The following is a 27558-nucleotide window of genomic DNA, read 5'->3' on the forward strand; positions in this document are numbered from 1 at the left end:
CTCTCTCAAAGACGTGCACAGTCAGCGCAAGTGTGCGCACACACGCACACACAGTGACAGTGATAGAAGCTGACAGGTTTAGATGTGACGACGACTTTCTAAATTTATCCCAAGTGTGTGTGTGTGTGTGTGTGTGTGTAAACATCACATGACCTGGACCATCATATGTCAAATTACACAAGATAAATGAGTGTGACATGCTTACAATGACATGTACATAATATGTACACAAACAGTAGGTCCCTTCCAGGATATAAAAGCATTAAGGGAGGACACATGACTTTGTGTACTAGCACAGACTGGGCAGCAGGGGGCTGCAAAGAGAACTGCACTCTCTCAGCAGCTAGTTGCTCTTTTGAATGTTACCACCACAGTAACACAATGTATGCTGTTACATTAGTAATGCTGAAATACATTTGGCATTAATCTACTGTTGCTCTGACAACGACAGCCCGAGTCTCACCTGCTCCTGCAGGCGGATACCAGGATTCATATCTCAGCTTCACATCATCATCAACAACTTAGCAAAGAGAGCAACACAAACTTATGAAGTAAAAAATGTCCTATGCCGCAGCCACACACTGTGCTGATGTTTTCAATTAGATGGCAACAAACTTTGACCTCGAGGGCCATATTGGGCTGAAAAAAAATTGGCTTGGAGTCACCCTAGCTCTCCATCTATCTATCCATCCATATATATTTATTTATATATACAAATCTATAAGATGTGTAAGGTAATATCATGCTTGTAAAGGCATAACATAAACCATATAAATAAATGTAATAGCTATATAACTACACCACTGTTGGCGTTAATGCAGTGTTTGTGTCTTTTTACGCATTGAAATCAGAAAGGACATGCTGTTTCGGAAGTCCGCGCGTCTCTTGGATTTTTGTTTGTTTACCGACCCTGCCTTCTCTGCGTTTTTATTGGTCGTCTTCAAAGTAATGAACTTTCCGGTACAATTTCTTAAATCTTGATTCGCTGAAAGATTTATCAATCACAAATACTACCAGCACCCGACCAGACTCCTCCACCCCAAAAACATACTTTGCAGGTCAACAAACGGGGCAATTATGTGCCTTTTGAAGTGTTAATGTGCGAGGAGTGTTCAATAGAGTCTCTTGGAGAAGTAGTTGACAAGTTAGCAAGTGTTGCTCGCATCGCTGAAAGTGACATCATCACCGTCATTGTTTACTGAAGCAGAGATGCTGACTGTGCGTTATGATAAATGCACACGCGTCGCCAGGCTCTGCTTTTTATCGATAGACTTATCAGATTTAATTTTTTATTATCTATAGCAGGGGTGTCAAAAGTGTGGCCCGGAGGCCATTTGCTAATGTTTTAAAAGGCCCACGGCACATTCTAAAAATACTATTAAAATAAAGAAAAACATAACAAAAGTGGAATAAAAAAGCTTACAGGTGAAATGTAATTTAGAAAAAGTTGCAATGTTGACTAATAAAACAAAGCTGTTTTTTTCTTTAAAACAGTCGTTGCTCAAAACATAATATTGAATCAAAATGAATGTTTTTATGAATTATTGACCTATCCAAGGCTCCGATTACTTCACATCAAATATTCCACTTTGAAAAATATTTTTTGTGGAAGATTTTGCCTATTTTGTGTGTTTGCCATGAAAAAAAACATTTTTCTTTGACAAAAAGGGCAGAAAACATACAAACAAAAAACATTTAAAAAAAAAAAAAAACATAGATCTGAAGTTGACTCTAGAGATTTAAGCGTTAAATAAATAATGTGTGTATGCCCTGGCACACGATTATCATAATTTCATGACCGAAGCAAAAAACTTTTTACACTTTTATACTGAAATAAATACACCTACAACTTATTAAATAAAAATATAGAAAAAACTACCGGCAGCGGTAAAGTTTAGATCCATGAAGGAAAGAAGAAAGTGAATGAATGTTTATAATTGAATACATTTACGTATGCATAAAAAATAGTTTTCTTTTGTATTATGTTTTTAATGAATAAACGTTTATGACAACCTTTTTCCAATACACAATATAGAATGTGAGATATAACTATGGAAGTAGAATTGTCTCACATCAACTTATATATATCAATATGATATTAATACATATGCGTATGTTAATAAATATACAAATACAAATATAATATACAAATAAATAAATAATTTGTATAAACAAACACGTATTTGTAAATTTATTTTTGAGATTTGATAATATATACAAAATATGAATAAATAAATATATAAAAATGTAAAATACAAATAAATCAAGAATTTTTATAAATAAACGTGTATTTGTAAATATATTTTTGAGATTTGAATATAAATATGCCTGATTTTGTATTTGTATTGAATTTGCATATATGGATCGCTTTTTTCCTTTTGTGTCGATGAGACATTCCTACCACAAACCAGGGACCGTACTTATCAAGCTTCTTAGAGTGCCATTTTACACTTAAGTCCTGAGAATTTGCGAAATTTAGTCCTACTCTCAAACTTAAGAATAAAAGCTTTTTATCAACGTTCTTAAGTCTAAGAATCACTCTCCACGATATTTAAGAGACCTTCAGAGGTGTCTTAAGTGGTTAGGAGTTGCCAGCAGGGGATGGCACTGAGGCGAGAGAGACGTGCGCGAACGTTCAGGGAACGGAACAATGTTTTGTTTTTTTTGATGACGAGCAGCTGATCAAACGGTATCGTTTAGACAGAGCGGATATTATTTTTGTCACAGTTTTAATACTTTTCGATTCCTTGTTGATTTCTGCATGTGTCTGCAGTGGGCTAGTATATATAGAGCCACCCACACCAGTTTCAAATTAGTTGCCTAATTAATGAATTGGAAAGAAAATGTTATGACAGTAGCGTATGTGTGTGGCCGTGAGGTGAGTGACGTCAGTGAGTGTGTGGGCGATAGAAGAGAGGGAGCGGTAGCGTGAGTGCCGGCGGGGACTAGTTTGTTTTGTATTATTTTGTAGTTTATTGTCAAAATATACACTCCCATTGTCCACTTAAATATTTCCAAGATATTTCTTTATTCTTAGACAACGGATTCCCTTCCGTGATTGGTCATTTCTATGGACACAGAAATTACGTCACCTAAAATTCCGTTTACGGCACATAGTAATGTCGTAATTCAGCTCTGAGTGTGACACTTAAGATTCAGTCCTACACTTCGCTGAAAGTGTGAGTAAGACGCTTGATAACTAACTTTTAAGTGCAGCTTTCAGCGAAGAATTTTTTTACTCTTAAGTCAACTCTTAGCAGACTTCTTAGGAGTAATTCTAAGAAGCTTGATAAGTACGGCCCCAGATGCACAAATAAATGTGACCAAGTTACACACTCCCCTGAACAACCAGCAGAGGGCAGTGCAGCCAGAGAGGTCTGGGTCACAGACATGGTCAGACACTGGCGAGCCAATCAAAGGCACACAAGGGACGGTCGTATTACGTCATGACTTTGCCATATTAGGAGAATGAATGAATGAATGAATGAAATAAGTTTATTTTGGTCATATAATCAGCTATTTTGTGTGATCAGTTTAACAGTACAGATTATACATATTTCACAATAATACACATTTACACACAAAAAAAAAAGAAAAAGAATGACCGAAAAGGAATAGGCTAAAGCCAAGGCTTATATTTGCCTATCCTATACATTCACTGAAAATTTGATTCTTGGAAAATCAACATTCAAAAAATCAATGGGATGAAAGTAATTGATATTTTATAATTGTCTATTATTTCAACTTTCAAGGCTTTCTTAAACCTTAACAAAGAACTACATGTCTTCAACTCATCACTGAGCTTGTTCCACCATTTAACCCCTAAAACTGATATACATTTGTATTTTATATTCCTTCTTACATACCTATTTCAAAAATCAATATCCCCGTAAATAATAATTTTTTCCTCTTAATTTAAATAACCTAAGAATACAAGCTGGAAGGCTGTTCTTTACTCGAAACATAATTTCCATTGTTTTTAAAAACACAATATCTGAAAATGTTAACACATTAGAACTTATAAATTATGGATTAGTAGGTTCATAGTAGCAAGCTTTGTGTATTATTCTAATTACCCTTTTTTGAAGTTTAATTATTGGGTCTATGTTTGTTTTATAAACATTTCCCCAAACTTCAACACAATATGTTAAATATGGAAAAATAAAAGAATAATATAACATATGCAGACATTTCTTATTCAGCATGTGTCTTACTTTTTAAAGAATAGCAATGAATTTGGATATTTTTCCCTTTATATATTCAATATGCGGTTTCCAACAAAATTTTTGATCAATTATTATTCCCAAGAATTTAGTTTCATATACTCTAACAATTTTCCTTGATTTAGTTTTGTTTCACAATTTTTCCTTTTTTCCAATTTTAGTTTTCTTATCATTTAATGATAACTTATTAATATCAAACCATTTTTTTAGCTGAAGCAACTCAACCTCTATTATCCTCAACACTTATAAATGATAAATGATAAATAAACACACTTCACACTTCAAGTCTTCTCATGAACAATATGCATTTGTATCATCTGCAAACATAATACATTTCCATTTATTAGATACTGAACAAATATCATTTAAATAAAGTATAAATAACTTAGGTCCCAATACCGAGCCTTGTGGAACGCCACAAGTTACTCTTCTTGGCTGTGATTTAGTCTTATTAATTTCCACATATTGAGATCTATTACTTAAATAACTACTTAACCACTGTTGTGAAACACCTCATATGCCATAGTTTTCCAATTTTTGCAGAAGTAAGGAATGATCGATTGTGTCAAAAGCTTTACATTAGTCAAATACTCCAATGGTGTGTTGCTTTTTTTCTATTGCTGAAGCTATGTTTTCTACAAAGTCCATCACTGCTAGGGATGTAGATCGATTACTACTGAACCTCATTCAGTAGCTCATGTTTGTCAATGAACTTATCAAGTCTATTTAAAAATAATTTTTGCAAATTGAGGTAGTAGAGACACAGGTCTATAATTTCAGACCATATGTTTATCACCATTTTTATAAATCGGAATAACTTTAGCAATTTATATTTTGTCAGGAAAAGTTCCAGTTAATAAAGATAATTACATATATAAGTAAACGGCTTCATGACACAATCCATCACTTCTTTAACAAGTGACATATCAGCGTTGTTACCATTGACAGATTTTTTGTTCTTAAACTTTCTGACTACTTCTAACACATCACTTTCACAAACTCCAAGAAACATTGAATTTTTAATGTCAAATACACGCTTAAACTTTTTGTCATCATTCATATTAAAAGTGTGTGAGTGTGTAACTCGGTCACATTTATTTGTGCATCTGGTTTGTGGTAGGAATGTCTCATCGACACAAAAGCAAAAAAGCGATCCACATATGCAAATTCAATACAAATACAAAATCAAGCATATTTATATTCAAAAATGTATTTACAAGTCCACGTTTATTTATACAAATTCTTGATTTTTGTATGTCACATTTTTATATTTATAAATTTTATTTGTACAGATTTTCAAATCTCAAAAATATATTTACAAATACGCGTTTATTTATACAAATTATTTATTTGTATATCACATTTGTATATTTATTAATATATGCATATGTATTAATATCATATTGATATATATAAGTTGATGTGAGACATTCTACTTCCATATATAACAGGATAATGCATACATTTATCATTTGTTTTCAAAACGGTTACTAAACAGTGTGACCCCCTTTTTATGATTTGATGGGGTCCATGGGATCCCATTTTGAAAATTTCTAGCGCCAACACTGACTACACTAACTTCAGAACTGTTTAAACAAAGTTACAGTAATTTCGAGTCACAATTTTAAGACAAAACCTGTGTTTCTTTCTTATTTATCAGTGTGCTGAAATTTGAGTGTGTGCTTGTGCTGATAAAGTTTTGTTTTTACAGGGGATCCGCAATCGTAATGATTTAAGTCTGCATATTAATTTAAAGGGGAACTGAACTTTTTTGGAATGATGCCTATCATTCACAATCCTTATGTAAGACAAGCACAAATATGTTTCTTTTTATGCACTGAAATTACTAAATACATGCGAGCAAAAGTCTGCTCACAATGGAGCCTATGGGAGTTGCTCTATTCTGCCAATAAAGAGCTTAAAAACCATCCAAACACTTCCATTAACGCCATAAGTACAAACCCTGTTTCCATATGAGTTGTGAAATTGTGTTAGATGTAAATATAAACGGAATAGAATGATTTGCAAATCATTTTCAACCCATATTCAGTTGAATATGCTACTAAGACAACATATTTGATGTTCAAACTGATAAACTTTGTTTTTTTGCAAATAATCATTAACTTTAGAATTTGATGCCAGCAACACGTGACAAAGAAGTTGGGAAAGTTGGCAATAAATACTGATAAAGTTGAGGAATGCTCATCAAACACTTATTTAGAACATCCCACAGGTGAACAGACAAATTGGGAACAGGTGGGTGCCATGATTGGGTATAAAAGTAGGTTCCATGAAATGCTCAGTCATTCACAAACAAGGATGGGGCGAGGGTCACCACTTTGTGAACAAATGCGTGAGCAAATTGTTGAACAGTTTAAGAAAAACCTTTCTCAACCAGCTATTGCATAGAATTTAGGGATTTCACCATCTACGGTCCGTAATATCATCAAAGGGTTCAGAGAATTTGGAGAAATCACTGCACGTAAGCAGCTAAGCCTGTGACCTTCGATCCCTCAGGCTGTACTGCATCAACAAGCAGTGTGTAAAGGATATCACCACATGGGCTCAGGAACACTTCAGAAACCCACTGTCAGTAACTACAGTTGGTCGCTACATCTGTAAGTGCAAGTTAAAACTCTCCTATGCAAGGCGAAAACCGTTTATCAACAACACCCAGAAACGCCGTCGGCTTCGCTGGGCCTGAGCTCATCTAAGATGGACTGATACAAAGTGGAAAAGTGTTCTGTGGTCTGACGAGTCCACATTTCAAATTGTTTTTGGAAACTGTGGACGTTGTGTCCTCCGGACCAAAGAGGAAAAGAACCATCCGGGTTGTGATAGGCGCAAAGTTGAAAAGCCAGCATCTGTGATGGTATGGGGGTATATTAGTGCCCAAGACATGGGTAACTTACACATCTGTGAAGGCACCATTAATGCTGAAAGGTACATACAGGTTTTGGAGCAACATATGTTGCCATCCAAGCAACGTTACCATGGACGCCCCTGCTTATTTCAGCAAGACAATGCCAAGCCACGTGTTACATCAACGTGGCTTCATAGTAAAAGAGTGCGGGTACTAGACTGGCCTGCCTGTAGTCCAGACCCGTCTCCCATTGAAAATGTGTGGCGCATTATGAAGCCTAAAATACCACAACGGAGACCCCCGGACTGTTGAACAACTTAAGCTGTACATAAAGCAAGAATGGGAAAGAATTCCACCTGAGAAGCTTAAAAAATGTGTCTCCTCAGTTCCCAAACTGAGTCTCCTCAGTTCCCAAGTGTTGTTAAAAGGAAAGGCCATGTAACAGTGGTGAACATGCCCTTTCCCAACTACTTTGGCACGTGTTGCAGCCATGAAATTCTAAGTTAATTATTATTTGCAAAAAAAAAATAAAGTTTAACATCAAATATCTTGTCTTTGTAGTACATTCAATTGAATATGGGTTGAAAATGATTTGCAAATCATTGTATTCTGTTTATATTTACATCCAACACAATTTCCCAACTCATATGGAAACGGGGTTTGTATATATGTAATGTAGTAACAGGCACATTCATAAATAACATGTAATATTTACATATTTTGGTTATTTTAAACAAACAGTGGCGCATTCATTTTCACTTTTTCCTTCAACTACAAGACTGACTACAAGTTATGGACACTGCACAACCCTATGCTACTATTACAATATAACCCGATTGACAAATGTAATGATACGTTCGCGATGTATCTTAGCTTAATACATGTAAATGAGACATAGACAGGCTACTTATAATACTATATATAGTCTTGTGTGGATGTATGCTGGGTTTCTGAACGAAAAATAATGGAGAGCTTTTAACCAACATTGTCGGATATTTAGATGGTTTCTAGTCTTTGTATTTCTCTTTCCAACTATGCACCATCCCTTTAAAGTACTTGGGCTTTCCCCTAAATTAATTGTGGCGTACCGCCACACCTTAATAAAAGTTTTTTTTTTTACATGAAAACAAATTAAATTAATATAAAGTATTGTAGCCTCCAGAAGAAGAAGTCAGCCAAAGTCAGATGCTATTTTTAACTTTCATTGCCAATCTAATGCCAACAACCAGCCCAATTTCAACAGTATTCCCTTCGTGCACACGCGTCCCTCTACATAGGTCTGGGTCAAACAGTAAACTAGTAATTGATAGTGGAATAATCGGGCATTAATCAAATTCGAGGTAAAAGGCTAAAGTAATTATGAATTAGATTTTTGACAGAGGAAACATTTTAAAAAAAGAAGGAAAAAAATCATATCACCCTTTTAAATCAAATTTGAGCACTTTCTGACAACTCAAATATATAAATATTCCACATACATGTCACATTATCCAGGTTCATTTACTGTATAGTCAAACAAATAACCTTCAAGCACATCCATTAGGAACGTGATGAATATGTATGTGCACATTAGAAACAAATGTTAACGGTTAGCAAAATAAATAAGGCTTCAGTCAACAATGTTTATAGTAAGACTTACAAATCAATTAATAGTGGTTTCGTGAAGTCTTGATGAAGTCACTTAACACAACCAATAAAATAAACATTTTAAGAACACAAGACAAACTTTTCCAACTGTGCAGTACGAGCCACAGCCAGCCTCCGTTGGTAAGATGCGCCATTTTAACAGCGAAAAACACACATGATCAAAGGCGGACCGCTCCCAAAATGTGATTTCTCCATAAAATAAAGAACGATATTAGAAGCCGATAGACGCCGTTTTAAACACCGAATGTAAACGAAAGACATGCACCTTGATTTGCGCGTACGTCTCCGCATTTGGCGACGTTTCTCTGAGGTTACCTTAGTGGTGACGATACAAATACAATCCATCTCTGAGAGCCGGGAGGAAGCCCGACAAGCTCAGCGTGCACGCCGACACACAACCACCGTCCACCGGCACCAAGAACAGTGAGTGGGCTTACCGGAGTGCCGCCCCATTACTCCCCCGGACCTCCGTCATCCTGAGCGGGGACAAGCCACCGTGATAGAACCGCGCGCCCTCTTGCACACTCATGCGACGTTGGAGGGTTGTCGGAAATGTCAGACGAGTGTCCCAAACTAAGCAGCTCGGTTCTATGAGGTCGCAGTGTGCTTTAAAAACGAAATTCAGTAAACTTCTGTCTATGTTGTGTGTTTATCTTCGAACCAATTACAAACATTTCATCACTCACATTGATTGCACTCAGCTCTATCTGCTGCACAAACAATAAGAAATAAACACATTCCTAATGAAAAAACTACACTTTTTAGACAATCTTTTTACCACAGTCAGATATTCTTACTTCCTGCTATGCTATCTCTCATCACGTAGGACCAAAAACTCATCACCATGGAGTTTTTTTTGCCGGTGTGACTCAAATGGCGAGGAGGCGGCGGCAGCTACGGCGTGGGCAGAACACAAGCACACATGACTGTTTCACACGCCATCCCGCTGCCACGCGTCCCCGGCCGGCATGCAACGTCATTACGGAGTGCAGTGGTTCAGTGGGTAGAGCGGCGTCCAGAAATTTCCTTGTTAAATTCCAGCTTCCGCCTAAAGTCACTGCCGTTGTGTCCTTGGGCAAGAGACTTCATCCACCTTGCCCCTAGTGCCACCCACACTGGTATAAATGTAACTTAACACCACCAAGAGTCAATGCATGTTTTTTTTCAATGTAATGCGCTTTGAGAATATTGTGAAAAAGCGCTATATTAATATTAATTTCACTTCATTATGCCAGGCAATCACATGACTGTTGAAGTGCTTGCCGTGGGGAAGCGTGGCTCGGTTGGTAGAGTGGCCGTGCCAGCAACTTAAGAGTTCCAGGTGCGATCCCCGCTTCCACCATCCTAATCACTGCTGTTGTGTCCTTGGGAAAGACACCTTACCCACCTGTTCCCAGTGCCACCCACACTGGTTTAAATGCCACCCACACTGGTTTAAATGTAACCTAGATAATGGGTTTCACTATGTAAAGCGCTTTGAGTTACTAGAGAAAAGCGCTATATAAATATAATTAACTTCCCTTGTCTGTCGTTCCCACGTATCACCACAACGATACGTCGGAAAGCCTCAGCTGGCATCCGCAAAGAAAGACAAAAACTCAGGAAACATTTTCCCACTCAAGGCAAAGTCAAAGTCCTTGTCAGGACGCACAAGAAAGTCGTTAATTAGAACTTTAAAGCAGACTGCAACTACACAATATGTTTTCTGGCTAAGATGCTTGGGATCTGAGCCGAGGATGTCGTTGTGGCTTGTGCAGCCCTTTGAGACACGTGATTTAGGGCTATATAAGTAAACATTGATTGATTGATTGATGCTTCACTTGATTTGTAAGCACCTTTTTATTTTCCAATAATAGTCCTCACTGCTGCTTCCTCATTTCCAACATGAGTAGTCCGTACACACACACACACAACATATACACACGCGGTTTAAAGAGAAGCTTCATGCAGACACAATGGTGGCGCATGAAGACGCACAGGAAGTATGAGGGTGGTGAGCAGAAGTACATCTCTTGTCAAGTGGCCCTTTTGACGTCAAAATGGACAACAGTGGACCGCCCGCCAACATCAACCTGATGGATGAAGAAGCACTTATACACACCATTCTAACTACTTAGCATTTGGTGACATCTACAGGTCGTCTGCAGTAACTGACGCCGGCCAGCAGAGGCCCCGCCCCCTCCATGCCTCGATGTAGATGATTGGATGAGGCATGCACTCGCACAGCCGCCACTACTTACACATGTGTCATGTTTTGGCGAGCGTTTGGCCAACGTGTGGAGGATTTCATTTAGGAGGGCGGAGTCCTGAGTGGCAGCGGGGGTGAGGGAAAAAGAGAGGGCGTCGTCATCATTGTCAACATCATGTATGATGTCAATAAACTTTTTGAGCATCACCATGGCAACTCTTTGATTTATTGAAAGCTACAAACAGGAAGTAGGAAGAGAAACATTTGAACTCTGACCTGACAGCAACGTGCATGCACACACATGCTGAGCCGTCAAATGGTGCACTTGCGCTACTTACTTACACTTAGTGTTTTAAGAGTGTCACACTGAGAAGTTCGACAAAATGCAATACACTATAAGTACTTGGACGTTGTACTCAACACACTCACAATGGTGAGTGTGCAGTGATGGATACTTATATCCATAATGCACATTTTTGTGATCATCATTTCAGGTAAGTATACAACAGTAATAGATTTGGGACGGCACTACACCGTCAACAATGGTACACCCAGGAACTACAGGGGGAACTAAAAATATAGAATATTGTGCAAAAGTCCATTCATGTCAGCAATTCAACTTTAAATTCAAACTAATAAGTAATATAAACTTATTACATGCCAGGTGAGATGTGTCACGCCTTTGGTTAGAATTGTGATGATCATGTCTCCAGAGGGGTTAGTGCGTCTGCCTCACAATACGAAAGTCCTGAGTAGTCTTGGGTTCAATTCCGGGCTCTGGATCTTTCTGTGTAGAGTTTGCATGTCCTCCCCGTGACTGCGTGGGTTCCCTCCGGGTACTCCGGCTTCCTCCCACCTCCAAAGACATGCACCTGGGGATAGGTTGATTGGCTACACTAAATTGGCCCTAGTGTGTGAATGTGAGTGTGAATGTTGTCTGTCTATCTGTGTCGGCCCTGCGATGAGGTGGCGACTTGTCCAGGGTGTACCCCGCCTTCCGCCCGATTGTAGCTGAGATAGGCTCCAGCGCCCCCCGCGACCCCAAAGGGAATAAGCGGTAGAAAATGGATGAATGGATGGATGTCTTACAGTTTTTGAAAACCCCAATTTTCTGAAAATTTCAATTCAAGGTTTTTATATGCTATAAACCATAATCATGAGAATATCAAAAGAAGGCTTGAAATATCTTGAGTTGCCTATGTCATATATGAGTTTCACCTTTTAATCTAATTGTTGGAATAAACAAACCTTTGCACAATACTCAAAAATGTTTTGTTTCACCTGTAAATACACAGTGTACACAGTATTTAAATTATTGCAGTGTAGAAGAAGTATTCCATTTAAAACTTAACACACATGCACCCTCAAACACAAAGGTGACCATACCTCGATGCTTGTGCTAAGGCTGGGCAGTGTATCGGAGGTCACGGTTGTGCTTTGAAGGCTGGAGAAGTCCCACAGGTTGACGGGAGGCACCACGACGTCCACCGGCTTGGAAGACTCCGCCCATCTCTGGCTGTCCAATAAGGTCACTTCGTAGAACTCCTGGATGTCTGGCAGCAAGAAGGACAGCAGGTTAGTTACTACTAGTAGTAGTAGTACTAGGATGCAGCAAAAAATGTATTCACATCCAAATAGCAATTCTTATTTGTTATGATTTTGAATCAAATATTTTCAAGAATCTATTTTTTAAAGACATTTCTTTAGGCCATCTCCACGACAGCTCACAGCACCTATGCTATACTTCATACGTCAGCCGCCAACAAGAGCTTTTGTAACCTGCTTTGAAAAGGTTGTAATATTATAATTCATATACGTAGAGGTGATTTGATTCGTTTTAAGAACAATTCGATTCGGAATTTGTGGTTGCCGATACGATTCAGGGACAACATTATTTCTTTAGAACAATACAATCCGAAACAATTCAGTGAGTTAAAATCGATTCAGTAACTTTTTTGTATTAAAAACAAAAATCAACCAGTGTGCCTAACATAAATACTAGATACTGGACACAGTGTTTCCCATAAACTGCCAAGATACCTGTGGCGGTGGGGGCGTGGCTATGGGCGTGGTCACCAAGACATCATCGAGTAATTTGCATAATTTACTACAATGATATGATTTTCTCTAAAAAGGCTAAAAAAATGCATACTTACTAATTAATAATAACAGTTTTGTTTTAAACGCCCATCCATCCATCCATCCATTTTACATTATGAATACACAAAAGATAACTACTACAGTATCAAATTAGTATTAGTATCTGAAGCACCGTCTCCACGTGTGTTTATTTACAACAGGGCTATAACCTGGACACGTTAGCTCGTCGGTATGGTAACAGGTGACTGTTACTGCATGCATTCTTTCGTATCTCAAGTTATCATTACGTACAGGTATATGTATTGTTGCATTTGAACAACTGTATTGTTGATAATAAAGGTAAAGTATTGGTATTGTTCATTATCAATAGCGCTATTTCTATTGGTATTTGTATTGCTCCATTTGTAGTGTAATAATGCTTATTGTCATTTCTGTATTGTTTTTTATTTTCGCTAACTGCTTATTTTCTATTACTTTTACCATCATATTTGTACATGTCGTATTTGCTGATGTTGCTCTATTGTTGTTGTTTGCTGTTGTTGTTTTTGTCTCTCTGTCTAATCCCACTCTTGTCCCCACAATTTCCGCCTCTGTCTTCTTTTTTCTCTCTTTCTATCCCCTCCTGCTCCGGCCCGGCTGCACCAAATGATAATATAAATACATTTAATAAAGTCAAATACAAATAAGGCAACAAGAGAAGTATCCTACACTTTTCTTTTGTAAAGTAAATTTGAACAGCCGATATGGGCATCTACATCAACTATATGATTTGCCTGAGAAGCTGGACAGGACAAAAAATAAAAATAAAAAAAATAAAAAAGCCGAAAAATCTATTTGTGGCGGACGTAATTCTTTCGTGGCGGGCCGCCACAAATAAATGAATGTGTGGGAAACCGTGCTGGACACATTGCAGGTGAAGTTTCCTATATTCCTGTTATTAATTGTAAGACAATTAAGTATGAATGAAATATGGATACACACAAGCAAGTAAACCACAATTGATGGCAAATGCATTCACATCTTCTTTTAATAGAGAAATCAATTTAAGAGAAAACATTTTCTGCTCTCATTTTCAACATTAAAGACATTTTAAATAAAAGTATAGTAAGCAACATTTTAACAATAGTTTTACCTTCTACTTTTGTTTTTCAACATAAAAAACACAATATTCATATGAAAAATAAAGTGCAACCAACATTTCTACAGGTTGCATTAACAGTAGATTTACTTGAGAAATTCAATGGAAACTGAATTTTTTCGGAATTTTGCTTATCGCTCACAATAATTATGAAAGACAAGAACATGTCTTTTTTTATTTCTTATTTTTTAAATGATTTAAAAAACGCTTGAAAGATGCGGCTAATGGGAGTAACCGCTGTAGCCTTCAAAGCCCTCAATTAATGTTTTACATACACACTGCAAATATATGTATATTGTAGTAAAGGACACATTCATAACAATAAGTAATATCCATCCATCCATCCATCCATCTTCTACCGCTTGTCCTTTACAGGATCGCGGGGGGTGCTGGAGCCTATCCCAGCTGCACACAGGCAGAAGGCGGGTACACCCTGGACAAGTCGTATATGTTCAATATTTACCGTATTTTGATCATTTTACTCATTGCCGGAACTAATCCCTCTGCGCATTGATTTCTGTTTCCATAGCAGCGCACGTCTGACTTCTGGCAACAAATGTATGTTCCTACTTCCAGAAACAAACGCGTGTGTGTGTTCTAATCATGGCAGACTTGGTAAAAGACAACAAAGACAACAATTTATGAACAAATGAGGATTCACAACCTTATCTTTTTGAAGCTGAATAATATACTGTAGGTGAACTCCTGCTTATAGAAGGGAGCATGAAGGAAGGGCGAGAGAGTGGGGTGAAAGTGTCTTTGACACTATAAATGTGGAACTTGGAGCCAAACTATCTTCACAAAAATAGAGTGCTTACCCAAAATCAATAGGGAAAAAAACGTCCCTGGCCAGCTGGACCAGACAAACAACTGGACCTTCCATACTTGCCAACCCTCCCGGATTTTCCGGGAGACTCCCGAAATTCAGCGCCTCTCCCGAAAACCTCCCGGGACAAATTTTCTCCCGAAATTCAGGCGGAGCTGGAGGCCACGCACCCTCCAGCTCCATGCGGACCTGAGTGAGGACAGCCCGTTTTCACGTCCGCTTTCCCACAATATAAACAGCGTGCCTGCCCAATCACGTTATAACTGTAGAATGATTGAGGGCGAGTTCTTGGTTTCTTATGTGGGTTTATTGTTAGACAGTTTCATTAACGTCCTCCCAGCGCGGTAACAACACACAACAACAGCAGTCACGTTTTCGTCTACCGTAAAGCAGCTTGTCTGCCGTAAACAGCAATGTTGTGACACTCTTAAACAGGACAATACTGCCATCTACTGTACGTGCATGTGTGACAATAACATCTACGGCTTTTAGAGAGTGCAGTGAACAACTGCGCACACAACAAGGAGACGAAGCAGAAGAACGAGGAAGATACAGCCGTGGCGACGCCGACGAGTAAGATGAAGAAATACGCTTGTAAATTCCAAGGCGCAACTGCGATTGCACCTGGATAGCCTCCGGGAAGACGTAGTGGAGTACCAAGTGCTTGGCAGTGAAGATCTTCCTCAGGAAGCAAAGATTGACCGGTTTTGGGCAATGCTAGGTAGAGATGGAAGATTCCAGACTCCAGTGCATTTGATGAAAGCACTTTTGTGCGTGCCACACAGCAATCAGAGAGGGTGTTCAGCATGGTTAGAAAAATAGTGACAGAGAATAGAAAAAGGATGGACAATTCAACCCTTAACTCAACAATGAGTGGATGAGTGTTATGTGTGTGTGTATATGTGTAAATAAATGAACACTGAAATTCAAGTATTTATTTTATTTATATATATATATATATAAAATACTTGACTTGGTGAATTCTAGCTGTAAATATACTCCTCCCCTCTTAACCACACCCCCAACCACACCCCCCGCCCCAACCACAAACCACCACCCCCCACCCCCCGAAATCGGAGGTCTCAAGGTTGGCAAGTATGCGAGTAAGTCACTCTATATATCAACCACAATGCACGCCGAACGTCATGCATATTATTACAACTACAGTACGTACGCTGTCTGGCTAGCTGTGTACAAACAAAACATGAAATGTGGGCTAATACTTTACAGATAGTGTAATACGATTGTTCATGTTTTTCAGTCAATCCAGATTGGTGTCCTATCGCAGTGTTGACAATTACAAAGTCAAACACGTTTTGTGTTGTCATAGAAGCTAGATTATCTCTCGCCGTAGTTAGATTTTACGGCTAATACCGAAGTATGCCGATGTGTTACTACGCTACAAAAATAGTTCGTCAGTGTTCGCTCTTGCAGTAACAATGTCGCTACAGCTTGGTTATTATACAGGTTACGGAACGTAAATTAAGTATTGACGGTTTTTGAATGCATTTTTAAAGTGATTTAGAGGTAGAATTGATTGTTCGCTTTAGTTGCATTGCTAGCCACCAAGAACAAGCCGATTTTTACATGTTAGAATACAAAAAAACAAAACCTTTTGTCTTCTTGTCTCTCATAACGATTGTGAACGATCGGAAAAAAAAAGCTGTTCCCCTTTAAGTGCAACCAAATCTTTTCGGATTTAATGAGCAGTGGTTTAATTTTGATAAATACGGAACATCATAAAGACATAACGGAAGTGACAGCGGATAGGTTTTGGCGACAGACGGAGGGTGTAATGAATATAGTTGGAAACGTAAATAAAGTGTGACCACTTTTTAGTCATAAATAACTTTTTTTTTACTTTTTCCAATACTAAAATACTATGTTAACTCTTTTCAACAGTGGAGGAAGTTGGTCTGTCACCGTAACTTGCTCTGCTGTCACGTCCAGTTTGTCTGTTGCATCCTTTGTGGTTTAAAGTTAAGTTGTGGTGTTATATTACAATATTGTGTTATCGTTTTTATTTGTTGTGGCTTTTGCAATCATGCTGTAGCTATACATTTTAGTGTTATTATTTATGATATTGTCTTGTGGCGTTTGCATTTGTTATGACCTTTCTCAACCACCGTAGATATCCGCCATTTTCTTTTGATGACGTCACAGATGGGCAGACAGACTTGAATAACGTTTGACATCCAATTAAAAGTGTTAAACTTAATATAAAGTCTGCCTTTCTTAAAAAAGATTTTGGATGAATACCTATCTTCCGGAAGGCAAACTTCACTGAGCACAGATCGATGTACCGTAAATTCAGGATTGTACGCTGCTACTTTTTTCCTACACTTTCAACCCAACAGATTATAAAACGGTCCTCCTAATTTTGGGACTTTTCTTCCCTGATGGCCATAACACAAAGGTTTTTTTTGTTGTTTTTTTTAAACACAAGAAAATATACTTAAAGGGTGTTTTATTGTTTGTGCAATGGCACCATCTTTTGGACCAATTAGCTCACTGCAGGTGCTGTAGTGTCCTTCCATTTAGTGCTTTTGACCGGAAGTAGAAGTGCTGTTCAGTCTTCTAGCCGTCCAAAGCATTTCTACTTGTATGGATTCTTCAATTATCACTCCAAGCAACGTTAGTAAGTTTTACGATATAACTAAACAAATTATACTTACTAAGAACTGTCCAATGTGTGAGGCCTGTTGGAGAGTGTTTTCATGCATATTTGTGCATGCTTTCGTAATGTAATGATGCTAGCGTCCTTAGCATTAGCTAATATGCTAACACGTTTTACAAGTGTCTGTGTTAATATCATTAACTTACAATGTCATTCTCTTTCTATCGTTTCACTTTTACAAATTCTGCAGTACATTCACCAAGACGTCCCAGTGGAGTTAGAGTCTGTTTAGCTGATTGGAGAGCTAACTTACGCAGCTAGTGTGACAATGTCGATGTCTTCTGTTTTGTTTGATCATCCATTTTACTGCCGTGTTGCACGCACCGTTTGGAAACAATTAGGTATGTGAATAAAATTTTACTAAATATTTCTGTGTAAATAACTCCTTTCGCAATGACTATAGTTGTGGCTTATAGACCAGTGCAGCTAATATATGGGGTCAAAAAGTTTCACTCTATATTCCAGAAAATATAGTTGTTGAAATTTAGGAATATAAAACAATATATCAACATATCAATCAATACACCACATATTTAGGGATGTCCTGATGGAGGTTTTAGGCTGCTGATCCTGATACCGATCATCAATGGGTGAGTTGGCCAATACCAATTACAAATATTAACTGTGAATGTGTCTATTTTCTTTGTGTGCTATTTACAGTGTAACAATATATACACAACATATTTAAACTAGTTCCTGATTGTTTACTACAACATACAATTGTTTGAGCAAAACAAAGTCAATATAGTAGTACACAATAACTAAACCAAAGCAAAAACTACTACGATTCATTTCGAATCCTTCGCTTTTTACCCTTAATGTCCTCCTGTCTCCAGGGAATTATTCCCTAAATTTGACTGCGACAATGCTAACACACCAACAGTTGTTATATTATCCTCTCTCTCTCGACTCTTATTAATCTACTAGTTAATTTCTTGTTAATAGCTGCTTACTTGCGGCGGTAACCTGGTTACATCTACACTTCTTAAAGTTTACTAAGCACTTATTTCTTGGTGTTGTTTATCGTTAGCTTGGCTATTAGCTTACCTGCTCTTGGCTTGATCTTGGTGTGTAACATGTTTAGCCTTGTCCTTCAGTGATAATGGTACATACATTTCTTAAAAATGCAGTTGATTTGCTGTAATGAAGGGGATTATTAGGGGAGCGGCTCCACACTGTGTATCAAGATACACAAGTAGATGCTTGTCAGCTGGGGGACTAAACATACTGTAAATACAATGTCAGCCGGATGGGATTGGCATTTGTGATCCGCATTTTTCCACGAAAATCATCCGATACTGATTGGTGGCCGATCGATCGGGACATCCCGATAAATTATATATTGCAGAAATCGATTAGTCACCCCAAGACACGGAATCTAAAGTGCAGAGCCGCATCTGTAATTGATTTCCTTTTTGTTTTTTACATTCATCAGAAAATCAAAAAATAGATTAACACCTTCATTATATAACACTGACGCGCAAGAACAGGCACGGACGCACGCACACTACCAGCTCCCTTCTTTCAACTTAGTAGTGACTAAAAATAGATGAAATATTAACAACTGTGATGCTGTTATAAAAATACCAACACTGAAATCCAAACATGAGGACACGTGGGAGCGAGTGCACATCCTGACAAGGACCCATACCAAAATTATGAGTAGCTCCGCCCACTGCAGTATTGACACGAGAGTGCATGAAGACCATCTGCTTGGCTGAAAGCAGGCCAGGGAAAGACGGACAAGAACAACAGAGTGAAGCATCTCAGATGGGTGGGGGGGGGGGGGGGGGGGTGGATTATGAAGAGAGGGTAATCGTCATGTCCACAGAGGGATTACATTGTGCTCTGCTGCCTGCTGCCTCACATTTGGACTGGACATCAGGGTGAGCGCCGCAAACGCACCTCAAGCTCCAAGCCCTATTTTCTCATGAACGCAAAGAACAAGGGAGTCCAGCCCACCGCTTTTTTGAACGTTTGTTCAAAACAATAATATGAAAGATGGCCTGCATAAAACATTGCAAAGGATGATTAGTATAACACTGAAAAAAGAAAAAAAAAAAATAGCAAAATGAACTATTTTAAGAACGTGGCAATCCATATACAATAAAAATTGCCTTTTATTAACTAACTAGAAAAGCTCATAAGTCTGAAATTATTTAATAGTTGTGGATTACAAAACGTTAACAAAATTTCCTTTAAGTGGGGCTTCGGCCTATGTATATTAAAAATCTATATAATCAAGTAGTGTATTAAACATATCTGTATAGTCAAGTATATAAAACATGTAATATGTATACAGTATAATCAAATATATTAAACATGTACTATGTATATAATCAAGTATATTAAACATACTATGTACATAATGATGTATATTAAACATATACTATGTATATAATCAAGTATATTAAACATGTATTATGCAAATAGTGAAGTATTCATAACATGTATAAAAGGGGCAGTTTGCAACTTGCTCAAAAGGTACTTTTATCAAACCAAAAAATATAACAAGAACACCACCAGCTAGCTTATCTTGTCATTACTGGTTTAACAAAAAATATTTAAAAAATTCACAATTGCTAACTGAAATGGAATAAAAATTGCTCGCCGGCCAGAGGAAAAAGTCTGGCGTACAGGCTGTCACTCACGGCTGTCTCATACACACTTATACACTAGGATCATGTGCACACACACAAACGAAGCACATAAGCCACTAACAATTGGCAGTGATGTTTTTGTTTTAATCAGCTATGCATTCAAAACTAGCGAACATTCGTAGCCAAACTTTGACAAATTGTTATCATTAGCTGTCAACAAGCATAACTAATGCATGTGTGCGTAATTTGCGTGCTTAAAGACAGAAGTGGAGTCAAATGCTTACATTTTCAAAAGTTAGCACCCTCTGGGCCGATTTAAGTGCATTAAACGTGTATTATATTGAACATCTATTATCTATAATAAACATGTATTATGTATTTAACCAAGTGATAAAAACATGATGTATATAATCAAGTTTATCTAACATGTACTAAGTGTTTTGAACATACATTATGTATATTAAACATGCATTAAGTATATAATCAAGTATATTGACGATATCTTGGTCTACATTGGATTGGTCTGCTTTATGTGAGGTTTTTATTTTTCTGTATACAGCCGTTGGTGGAAAAAATTTGGACACCCTCCCATAGAAGATTGAAATGTTCTAAGCATTCATTGGACAAAGCATTGAATAATGAATGCAGATTTACACCTGTGATCATCAAGCATCATGCCACCCTTTGATGCATCAAGTGAAGGGCAGCTCGCCACCTCATCTAACATGAGAAGCGTCTACTTACTAGAAGCTTCTAGCAGCTTAATGCAGGAAAACATGTTTAATAGGGAGCAGCAAGCTATTGTGCTGGGAATAACATTCCAAGTCATTTGCTCTCGCAGTTTAGTTCTTTTCCTCAATGAAGACCCGCGGCTGTGTGTGCGTTAAGTGTACATATTCTACATGTATTGATTGTAAATTCAGTTAGCATAGATGTATTAGATACAAGCTACTGAAAGAACTCGGAATGTTCTACTTTTAATTGACACCACACTCCACCTAATAGCCAGTCACGAACACTGTACATAGATCAATTACATCCATTTTTTATGATGACTGACACATTGAATAGCCAATGAAACATTGATTAAGCTGCTTTACGGATGGACTTTGGTCATAAAACAAGGAAGTAATGCTTATCAGAGAAATGTTAATTAAATGTACATTTACAGCGCATCAGCATTGCACCTTTGAAGTATTCTTGATGTATTTATTTTGCAAACAATTATGACTAAAGTGAAGTGAATTATATTTATACAACGCTTTTCTCCAGAGACTCAAAGCGCTTTACATAGTGAAATCCATTATCTACATCTTTAAGTTACATTTACACCAATGTGTGTGTGGCACTGACAACAGGTGGGTAAAATGTCTTGCCCAAGGACACAACGACAGTGACTAGGATGGCGGAAGCCAGGATCGAACCTGAAACCCTGAAGTTGCTGGCACGGCCACGCTACCAATCGGGCCACGCGTTGGTAGAGTGTGTTGAAAGAAAGCTGGTGAAGACTTTGACCAATGGTCTCCAAATGGACCACCTTTTAATCAGTCTATCATTCTTTCATTTATTTTTCTATTTGAAAATAAAGACTACAAAACGTATTAAACAGAAAACTGAGCAAACAGAGGACAAGCGTATAAGCGAGAGTCTGTTGGCCGCATTCACCCGTAAATGATTTGTACATAAAACATTTTGACAGACCCACTTGCTTTAATAAGGTAGTAAATATTTACGTTTTGACTCTTTCCCACAGTGTAACTATGTCAGCAATAGCTTCCAAAACTTGCCATTGTTCCTATTAGAAGTCCCGGTTCTTCTCGGTCTTCTTCTACATTTGTTTACTGCCAAGCCCAAATCGGCGTCAAACAATATACGGGTGAATTTTAGTTTGTCAGAACTCAGAAGAGCACAAAATCATGCCTCTACTCCACATGAGTTGATTATTATTTTGGCTGGAACTACTACGGTAATTAAAAAATACCTGTGCTGAAAAGAGTTAACGGCCTTCTGTTGCTCGTCCTTTCAACATAAGACTTGGAAACACGTAGGACCGCATTCCTGATGCTTCCCGTTAGCAGGCAGCGAGCCAGCAAACTAACAATACTGATAATGATAATGAGCCAGTGAACTAGCAGTAAATGCTTTCATTCATTTATTCACTCATTCACTTTCCGCTTAGTTGTACTTCTAGAACTTTGGCTAAGACGTACCAATGAGCGCCTGGAAGAGATTACTCTGGAAGATGTCAATGACCCTTTGGATGGAGACGCCCAGATGTCGGTCTTCAGCGTGGTTCAGTTTGGCCCGGTACTCCTCCAGGAGGGACAGCGCCCGCTGTGCATCTATGTGACAGGAAGAGGAAGTGACCAGGTGAGTGTGGAGACATGAAGCTGAGGCGGGATGTCCTACACTGGAGTGGACAGCAGCCAAATTCATTCATTAGATCTAGTGGGTGTTTTTCAATTCATCATATGTATTAATATGTATGTATATATGTGCACATTGGTTGCTTTACCATACAAAGCAGTGGTCCCCAACCACCGGTCCGGGATCCGGTACCGGTCCGTGACGCATTTGCTACCGGGCCGCAGGGAAACATTAAATAATTTATAAACTACTGCATTTTCTCCGACTTAACTTTCGCCTGTCCCACTAGACACACCAATAAATAAGCTTGTTTATACTGTAGATGTACAATAAAACTCCTGATAGGAAGTTGCCATTTGTTATAACTTTGTGACATGATACAATGCACATCAATGAACATCCATCCATCTTCTTCTGCTTATCCGAGGTCGGGTCGCGGGGGCAGCAGCCTAAGCAGGGAAGCCCAGACTTCCCTCTCCCCAGCCATTTTGTCCAGCTCCTCCCGGGGGATCCCGAGGCGTTCCCAGCCGGGAGACATAATCTTCCCAACGTGTCCTGGGTCTTCCCCGTGGCCTCCTACCGGTCGGACGTGCACGAAACACCTACCTAGGGAGGCGTTCGGGTGGCATCCTGACCAGATGCCCGAACCACCTCATCTGGCTCCAAATTAGAAAATGTGACAGATTGTAGCCAAAGGCTGATTTCCATCTGCGTCTCATTGCAAAGAAACAAGCCCAGGGCTCCCACTAATTCAACATTATAGTGAGTTGCATTTTTCATGCACTTATTTTTGCTGTATTTATCTGGCACTAATCCCTGATAATAGTGCCTACATTAAACCGGTCCGTGGTGCAAAAAAGGTTGGGGACCACTGATGTGAAGTCCCATCCATCCATTTGCTACCGCTTGTCCCTTTTCGCGGGGGGTCGCTGGAGCCTACCTCAGCTACAATCGGGCGGAAGGCGGGGTACACCCTGGACAAGTCGCCACCTCATGGCAGGGCCAACACAGATAGACAACATTCACACTCACATTCACACACTAGGGCCAATTTAGTGTTGCCAATGAAAATGAGTAAAATATTGTTATGCATTGAATTATCTCAATGTGGTCAGTAAAGTAGTTCATTGCTGAATTAAAATTCAACTTGGATATGTTAAGATTAAAAGTTAGTCAAAGCAGTGAATAAACGACAACATACGTGCAAATAAAAGTAAAAGAGATGTTTGTGGGGGAAAAATTTACTTATTGATAATAGTTTTTTTTGCAGTTGAAGAGTTTATTATCCTGAACTTGCTTAGCACGACAAGCTAACAGGCTAGCTCTTCTTCTTTTAAGTCACTTTCGCGACGCAGCCAGTCCCACTTCCGCCCGGTCCGAGTGAGGATAAAGTGGCCTGTGGGCCGGCGAAGCTTCGCCACGGTTATTGAACAGGTGTCTCCATTTTGGACTTTCTCCCCGGCGAGCAGCAGTTAGCATGCTAGCTTGCTGGTTAGTGCAGAAAGCAGCTTACCTTTCTTCCTGACGGGCATGTCCGGTTCAGCTCGGCCGGGAGCTCCGTCTGTGCTAGCCGCACAGCACTCACTGCCGCCTCCCCTCCCCGCCTCCCCGCAGGACGACGGATTATGGCTGTCAAGACCACACACGATAACTCGGCAGTGACACGTCTCTACGTCTCCAGTCCGAGTACCTTCGAGTCCGAAACGAGCGCCGCGTGCGCGTCCGTGCGTGCGCGGTCCCGAAAGAACCAAAAGCAGAACTTGTTTGTCCTAAAGTCAACGCCCGCGAGCACACTTCTGCTCGTGCACGCGCCTGCTGTGCGTTCGTGTCAAAGTTGTGCGAGTAAATCCCTCCTCCTCTTCTTCCTCCTCCCATTTCCCAAACTTTCCTCCAAAATGGCGTCGACCATGTGACCCCCCCTTCTGCAATACTCACCTTGGCGGGACGTATTCAAGAGGAAGAAGAAGTTGTACTTTAGTATTTATGACTCACATGCCGTTCCTGCTCCTGATTGGACCTATTATTGAACGTGTGTGCGTGTCAGAGGTCAGGCGGTCTCTTCCTGGTCTTCCTCCTGTCTGTGGTCACATGACTTTTATTTTTAGATCTCATCTTTAATGAATGTTTATCATCATGCCATGGTGGCTCGGTACGACACTACATCCTTTTCAATGGCACACAGGTGGAAAAAGAAGTCAAGCGCGGCAAGCTGAGCTTCCCTTTAAAAAAAAAAAAAAAAAAGCCAAAGAAAAAGCAAATCACAGTTAAGGAGTTAGAACTCAAAAGTTTTTTCACTACTTTATTTTTCCTAAAACGTTTCTGTTTTTGTTCTGTTACTTGTTCTGGGATTGCAAATACAGTAGCAATACTCGGTTACTCGTCCTTGAATTAGTAATCATACGAATAATGCTGTGTTACTTTTTTTGAGACTCAGGCAATCAGATTTTTTTTTAAATTTTTTAAAGAACTAGTAACCATAACTAATTACTCTTTTAAAGTACACAGTAAAAAAATCCTATTTTTATGGTTAATTTACTCTAAATTTCTACTGTAATTTTTCAATTTTTTTTAAATAGTTAATAAAACTGTAGAATTGAAGACATTATCTGTAAATAAACACTCCGCCTGTTATTTTAAGTAATATGCCAGTAATAACAAACTATGTATATTTCTATTTTTTTTACAGAAAAATACCAAATTAATTATACATAGCATTTTCTGTTTTCTTAAATTACTTTCAAATTCATGTAAAATTATAAATAAATAATGGGTTATACTTGTATAGCGCTTTTCTACCTTCAAGGTACTCAAAGTGCTTTGACAGTATTTCCACATTCACCCATTCACACACTGATGGCGGGAGCTGCCATGCAAGGCGCTAACCAGCAGCCATCAGGAGCAAGGGTGAAGTGTCTTGCCCAAGGACACAACGGACGTGACTAGGATGGTAGAAGGTGGGGATTGAACCCCAGTAACCAGCAACCCTCCGATTGCTGGCACGGCCACTCTACCAACTTCGCCACGCCGTCCCCATCTTTCATTAAATATGTAGCTTGTTATATAAAAGTCTATGTCCATACTAACAATCTAACGCAGGGGTGTCAAACTCAAATACAGAGTGGGTCAAAATTTAAAACTGAACAAAGTCGCGGGCCAAGGTTGAACAAATTAACCTTTAACGTACTCTATGAGCTATCGTCACGTCCGCTTTCCATCCGTTCTAACATCGTTCAGACCCAGTCACAAGATATGTGCGGCTTCTGTACGCACACACGAGCGAATGCAACGCATACTTCATCAACAGCGATACAGGTTACACTGAGGGTGCCAGTATAAAAAACTTTAACACTGTTAGAAATATACGCCACACTGTGAATCCACACCAAACAAGAATGACAAACACATTTCGGGAGAACATCCGCACCGTAACACAACATAAACACAACAGAACAAATACCCAGAATCCTTTGCAGCACTAACTCTTCCGGGACGCTACAAAATACACCGCCGCTACCACCAAACCTCCCCCACCACACACACACACACCTTGTAGCGTCCCGGAAGAGTTAGTGCTGCAAAGGGTTCTGGTTTGGTGTGGATTCACAGTGTATATTTCTAACAGTGTTAAAGTTTTTTATTCGTCTACCCTCAGTGTAACCTGTATCGCTGTTGATGAAGTATGCGTTGAGTATGCGGGCCAGAGTTTGACACCCATGCTGTAGAATAAAGGTATTTTTCTGCAGAACTGTTTGCATCGTCACTTTATTAAAGGTGGTTGATCTTAACAATTCAGAAAAAATCTGTAAAATAATGGTATTTTTCTGTGGAACTGCCAGCATTGTCACTTCATTAAAGGTGTTTGATCGTAATATTTTGGAAAAACTCTGTAGAATAAAGGTATTTTTCTGCAGAACTGTTTGCATCGTCACTTTATTAAAGGTGGTTGATCTTAATAATTTAGTAAAAATCTGTAAAAGTACGATATTTTTCCACAAAACGTTTCATGAAAATTTCTGTAAATATATTGTTTTTGATCATTATTTGGTTTACAATGTTTTACTTTAATTTTATGGTTTTCGTTTGGCAGCCGTAGCTGCCAGTAGATGACCGTTTTTTTACAGAATTTTTTTTTACAGTGTAATTTCTCCCAACACTTTTATTTATTTTTATTTTTAGATATCATCTTTAATGAATGTTTATCATCATGCCATGGTGGCTCGGTACAACAATAGATCCTTTTCAATGGCACACAAGTGGAAAAAGAAGTCAAGCGCGGCGAGCTGAGCTTCCCTTTAAAAAAAAAAAAAGCCAAAGAAAAAGCAAATCACAGTTAAGGAGTTCGAACTCAAAAGTTTTTTCACAACTTTATTTTTCCTAAAATGTTTCTGTTTTTGTCCTGTTACTTGTTCTGGGATTGCAAATACAGTAGAAATACTCGGTTACTTCTCCGTCTCCGCTCGGGATGGTCTCCTGCTGGCCCCACTATGGACTGGACTCTCACTATTATGTTAGATCCACTATGGACTGGACTTTCACAATATTATGCTAGACCCACTCGACGTCCATTGCATCCGGTCTCCCCTAGAGGGGCGGGGTCATCCACATCTGCGGTCCTCTCCAAGGTTTCTCATAGTCATTCATATTTACATTCCACTGGGTTGTGAGTTTTTCCTTGCCCTTATGTGGGCTCTGAACCGAGGATGTTGTTGTGGCTTGTGCAGCCCTTTGAGACACTTGTGATTTAGGGCTATATAAGTAAACATTGATTGATTGATTGATACTTGTCCTTGAATTAGTAATCATACGAATAATGCTGTGTTACTTTTTTTGAGACACAGGCAATCAGATATATATTTTTTTTTTAAAGAACTAGTAACTATAACTAATTACTTTATTAAAGTAATTTCTCCCAACACTGTTATTTACTTT

General features: G+C 38.7%; 1 protein-coding gene across 10 annotated transcripts in view; it reads right to left on the reverse strand.

The window, feature by feature from the left end:
• Positions 1–24631, reverse strand: part of dlg1b (discs large MAGUK scaffold protein 1b) — a 63401-nt gene extending 38770 nt beyond the window's left edge. For 2 of the 10 annotated variants that reach the window (XM_062022972.1, XM_062022971.1), the window contains exons 1-4: positions 24143–24495; positions 22473–22604; positions 12308–12474; positions 10974–11039 (exon numbers count right to left, since the gene is read on the reverse strand). In XM_062022972.1, coding sequence (XP_061878956.1) covers positions 10974–11039; positions 12308–12474; positions 22473–22604; positions 24143–24161 — 384 coding nt within the window. In that variant the 5' untranslated portion in view covers positions 24162–24495. The other 8 variants (XM_062022968.1, XM_062022967.1, XM_062022974.1 and 5 more) reach the window with 6 other exon arrangements.
• Positions 24632–27558: the final 2927 nt, after the last annotated feature.

Source organism: Entelurus aequoreus, linkage group LG16 (genome assembly GCF_033978785.1).
Source record: "Entelurus aequoreus isolate RoL-2023_Sb linkage group LG16, RoL_Eaeq_v1.1, whole genome shotgun sequence".
Taxonomy (NCBI): domain Eukaryota; kingdom Metazoa; phylum Chordata; class Actinopteri; order Syngnathiformes; family Syngnathidae; genus Entelurus; species Entelurus aequoreus.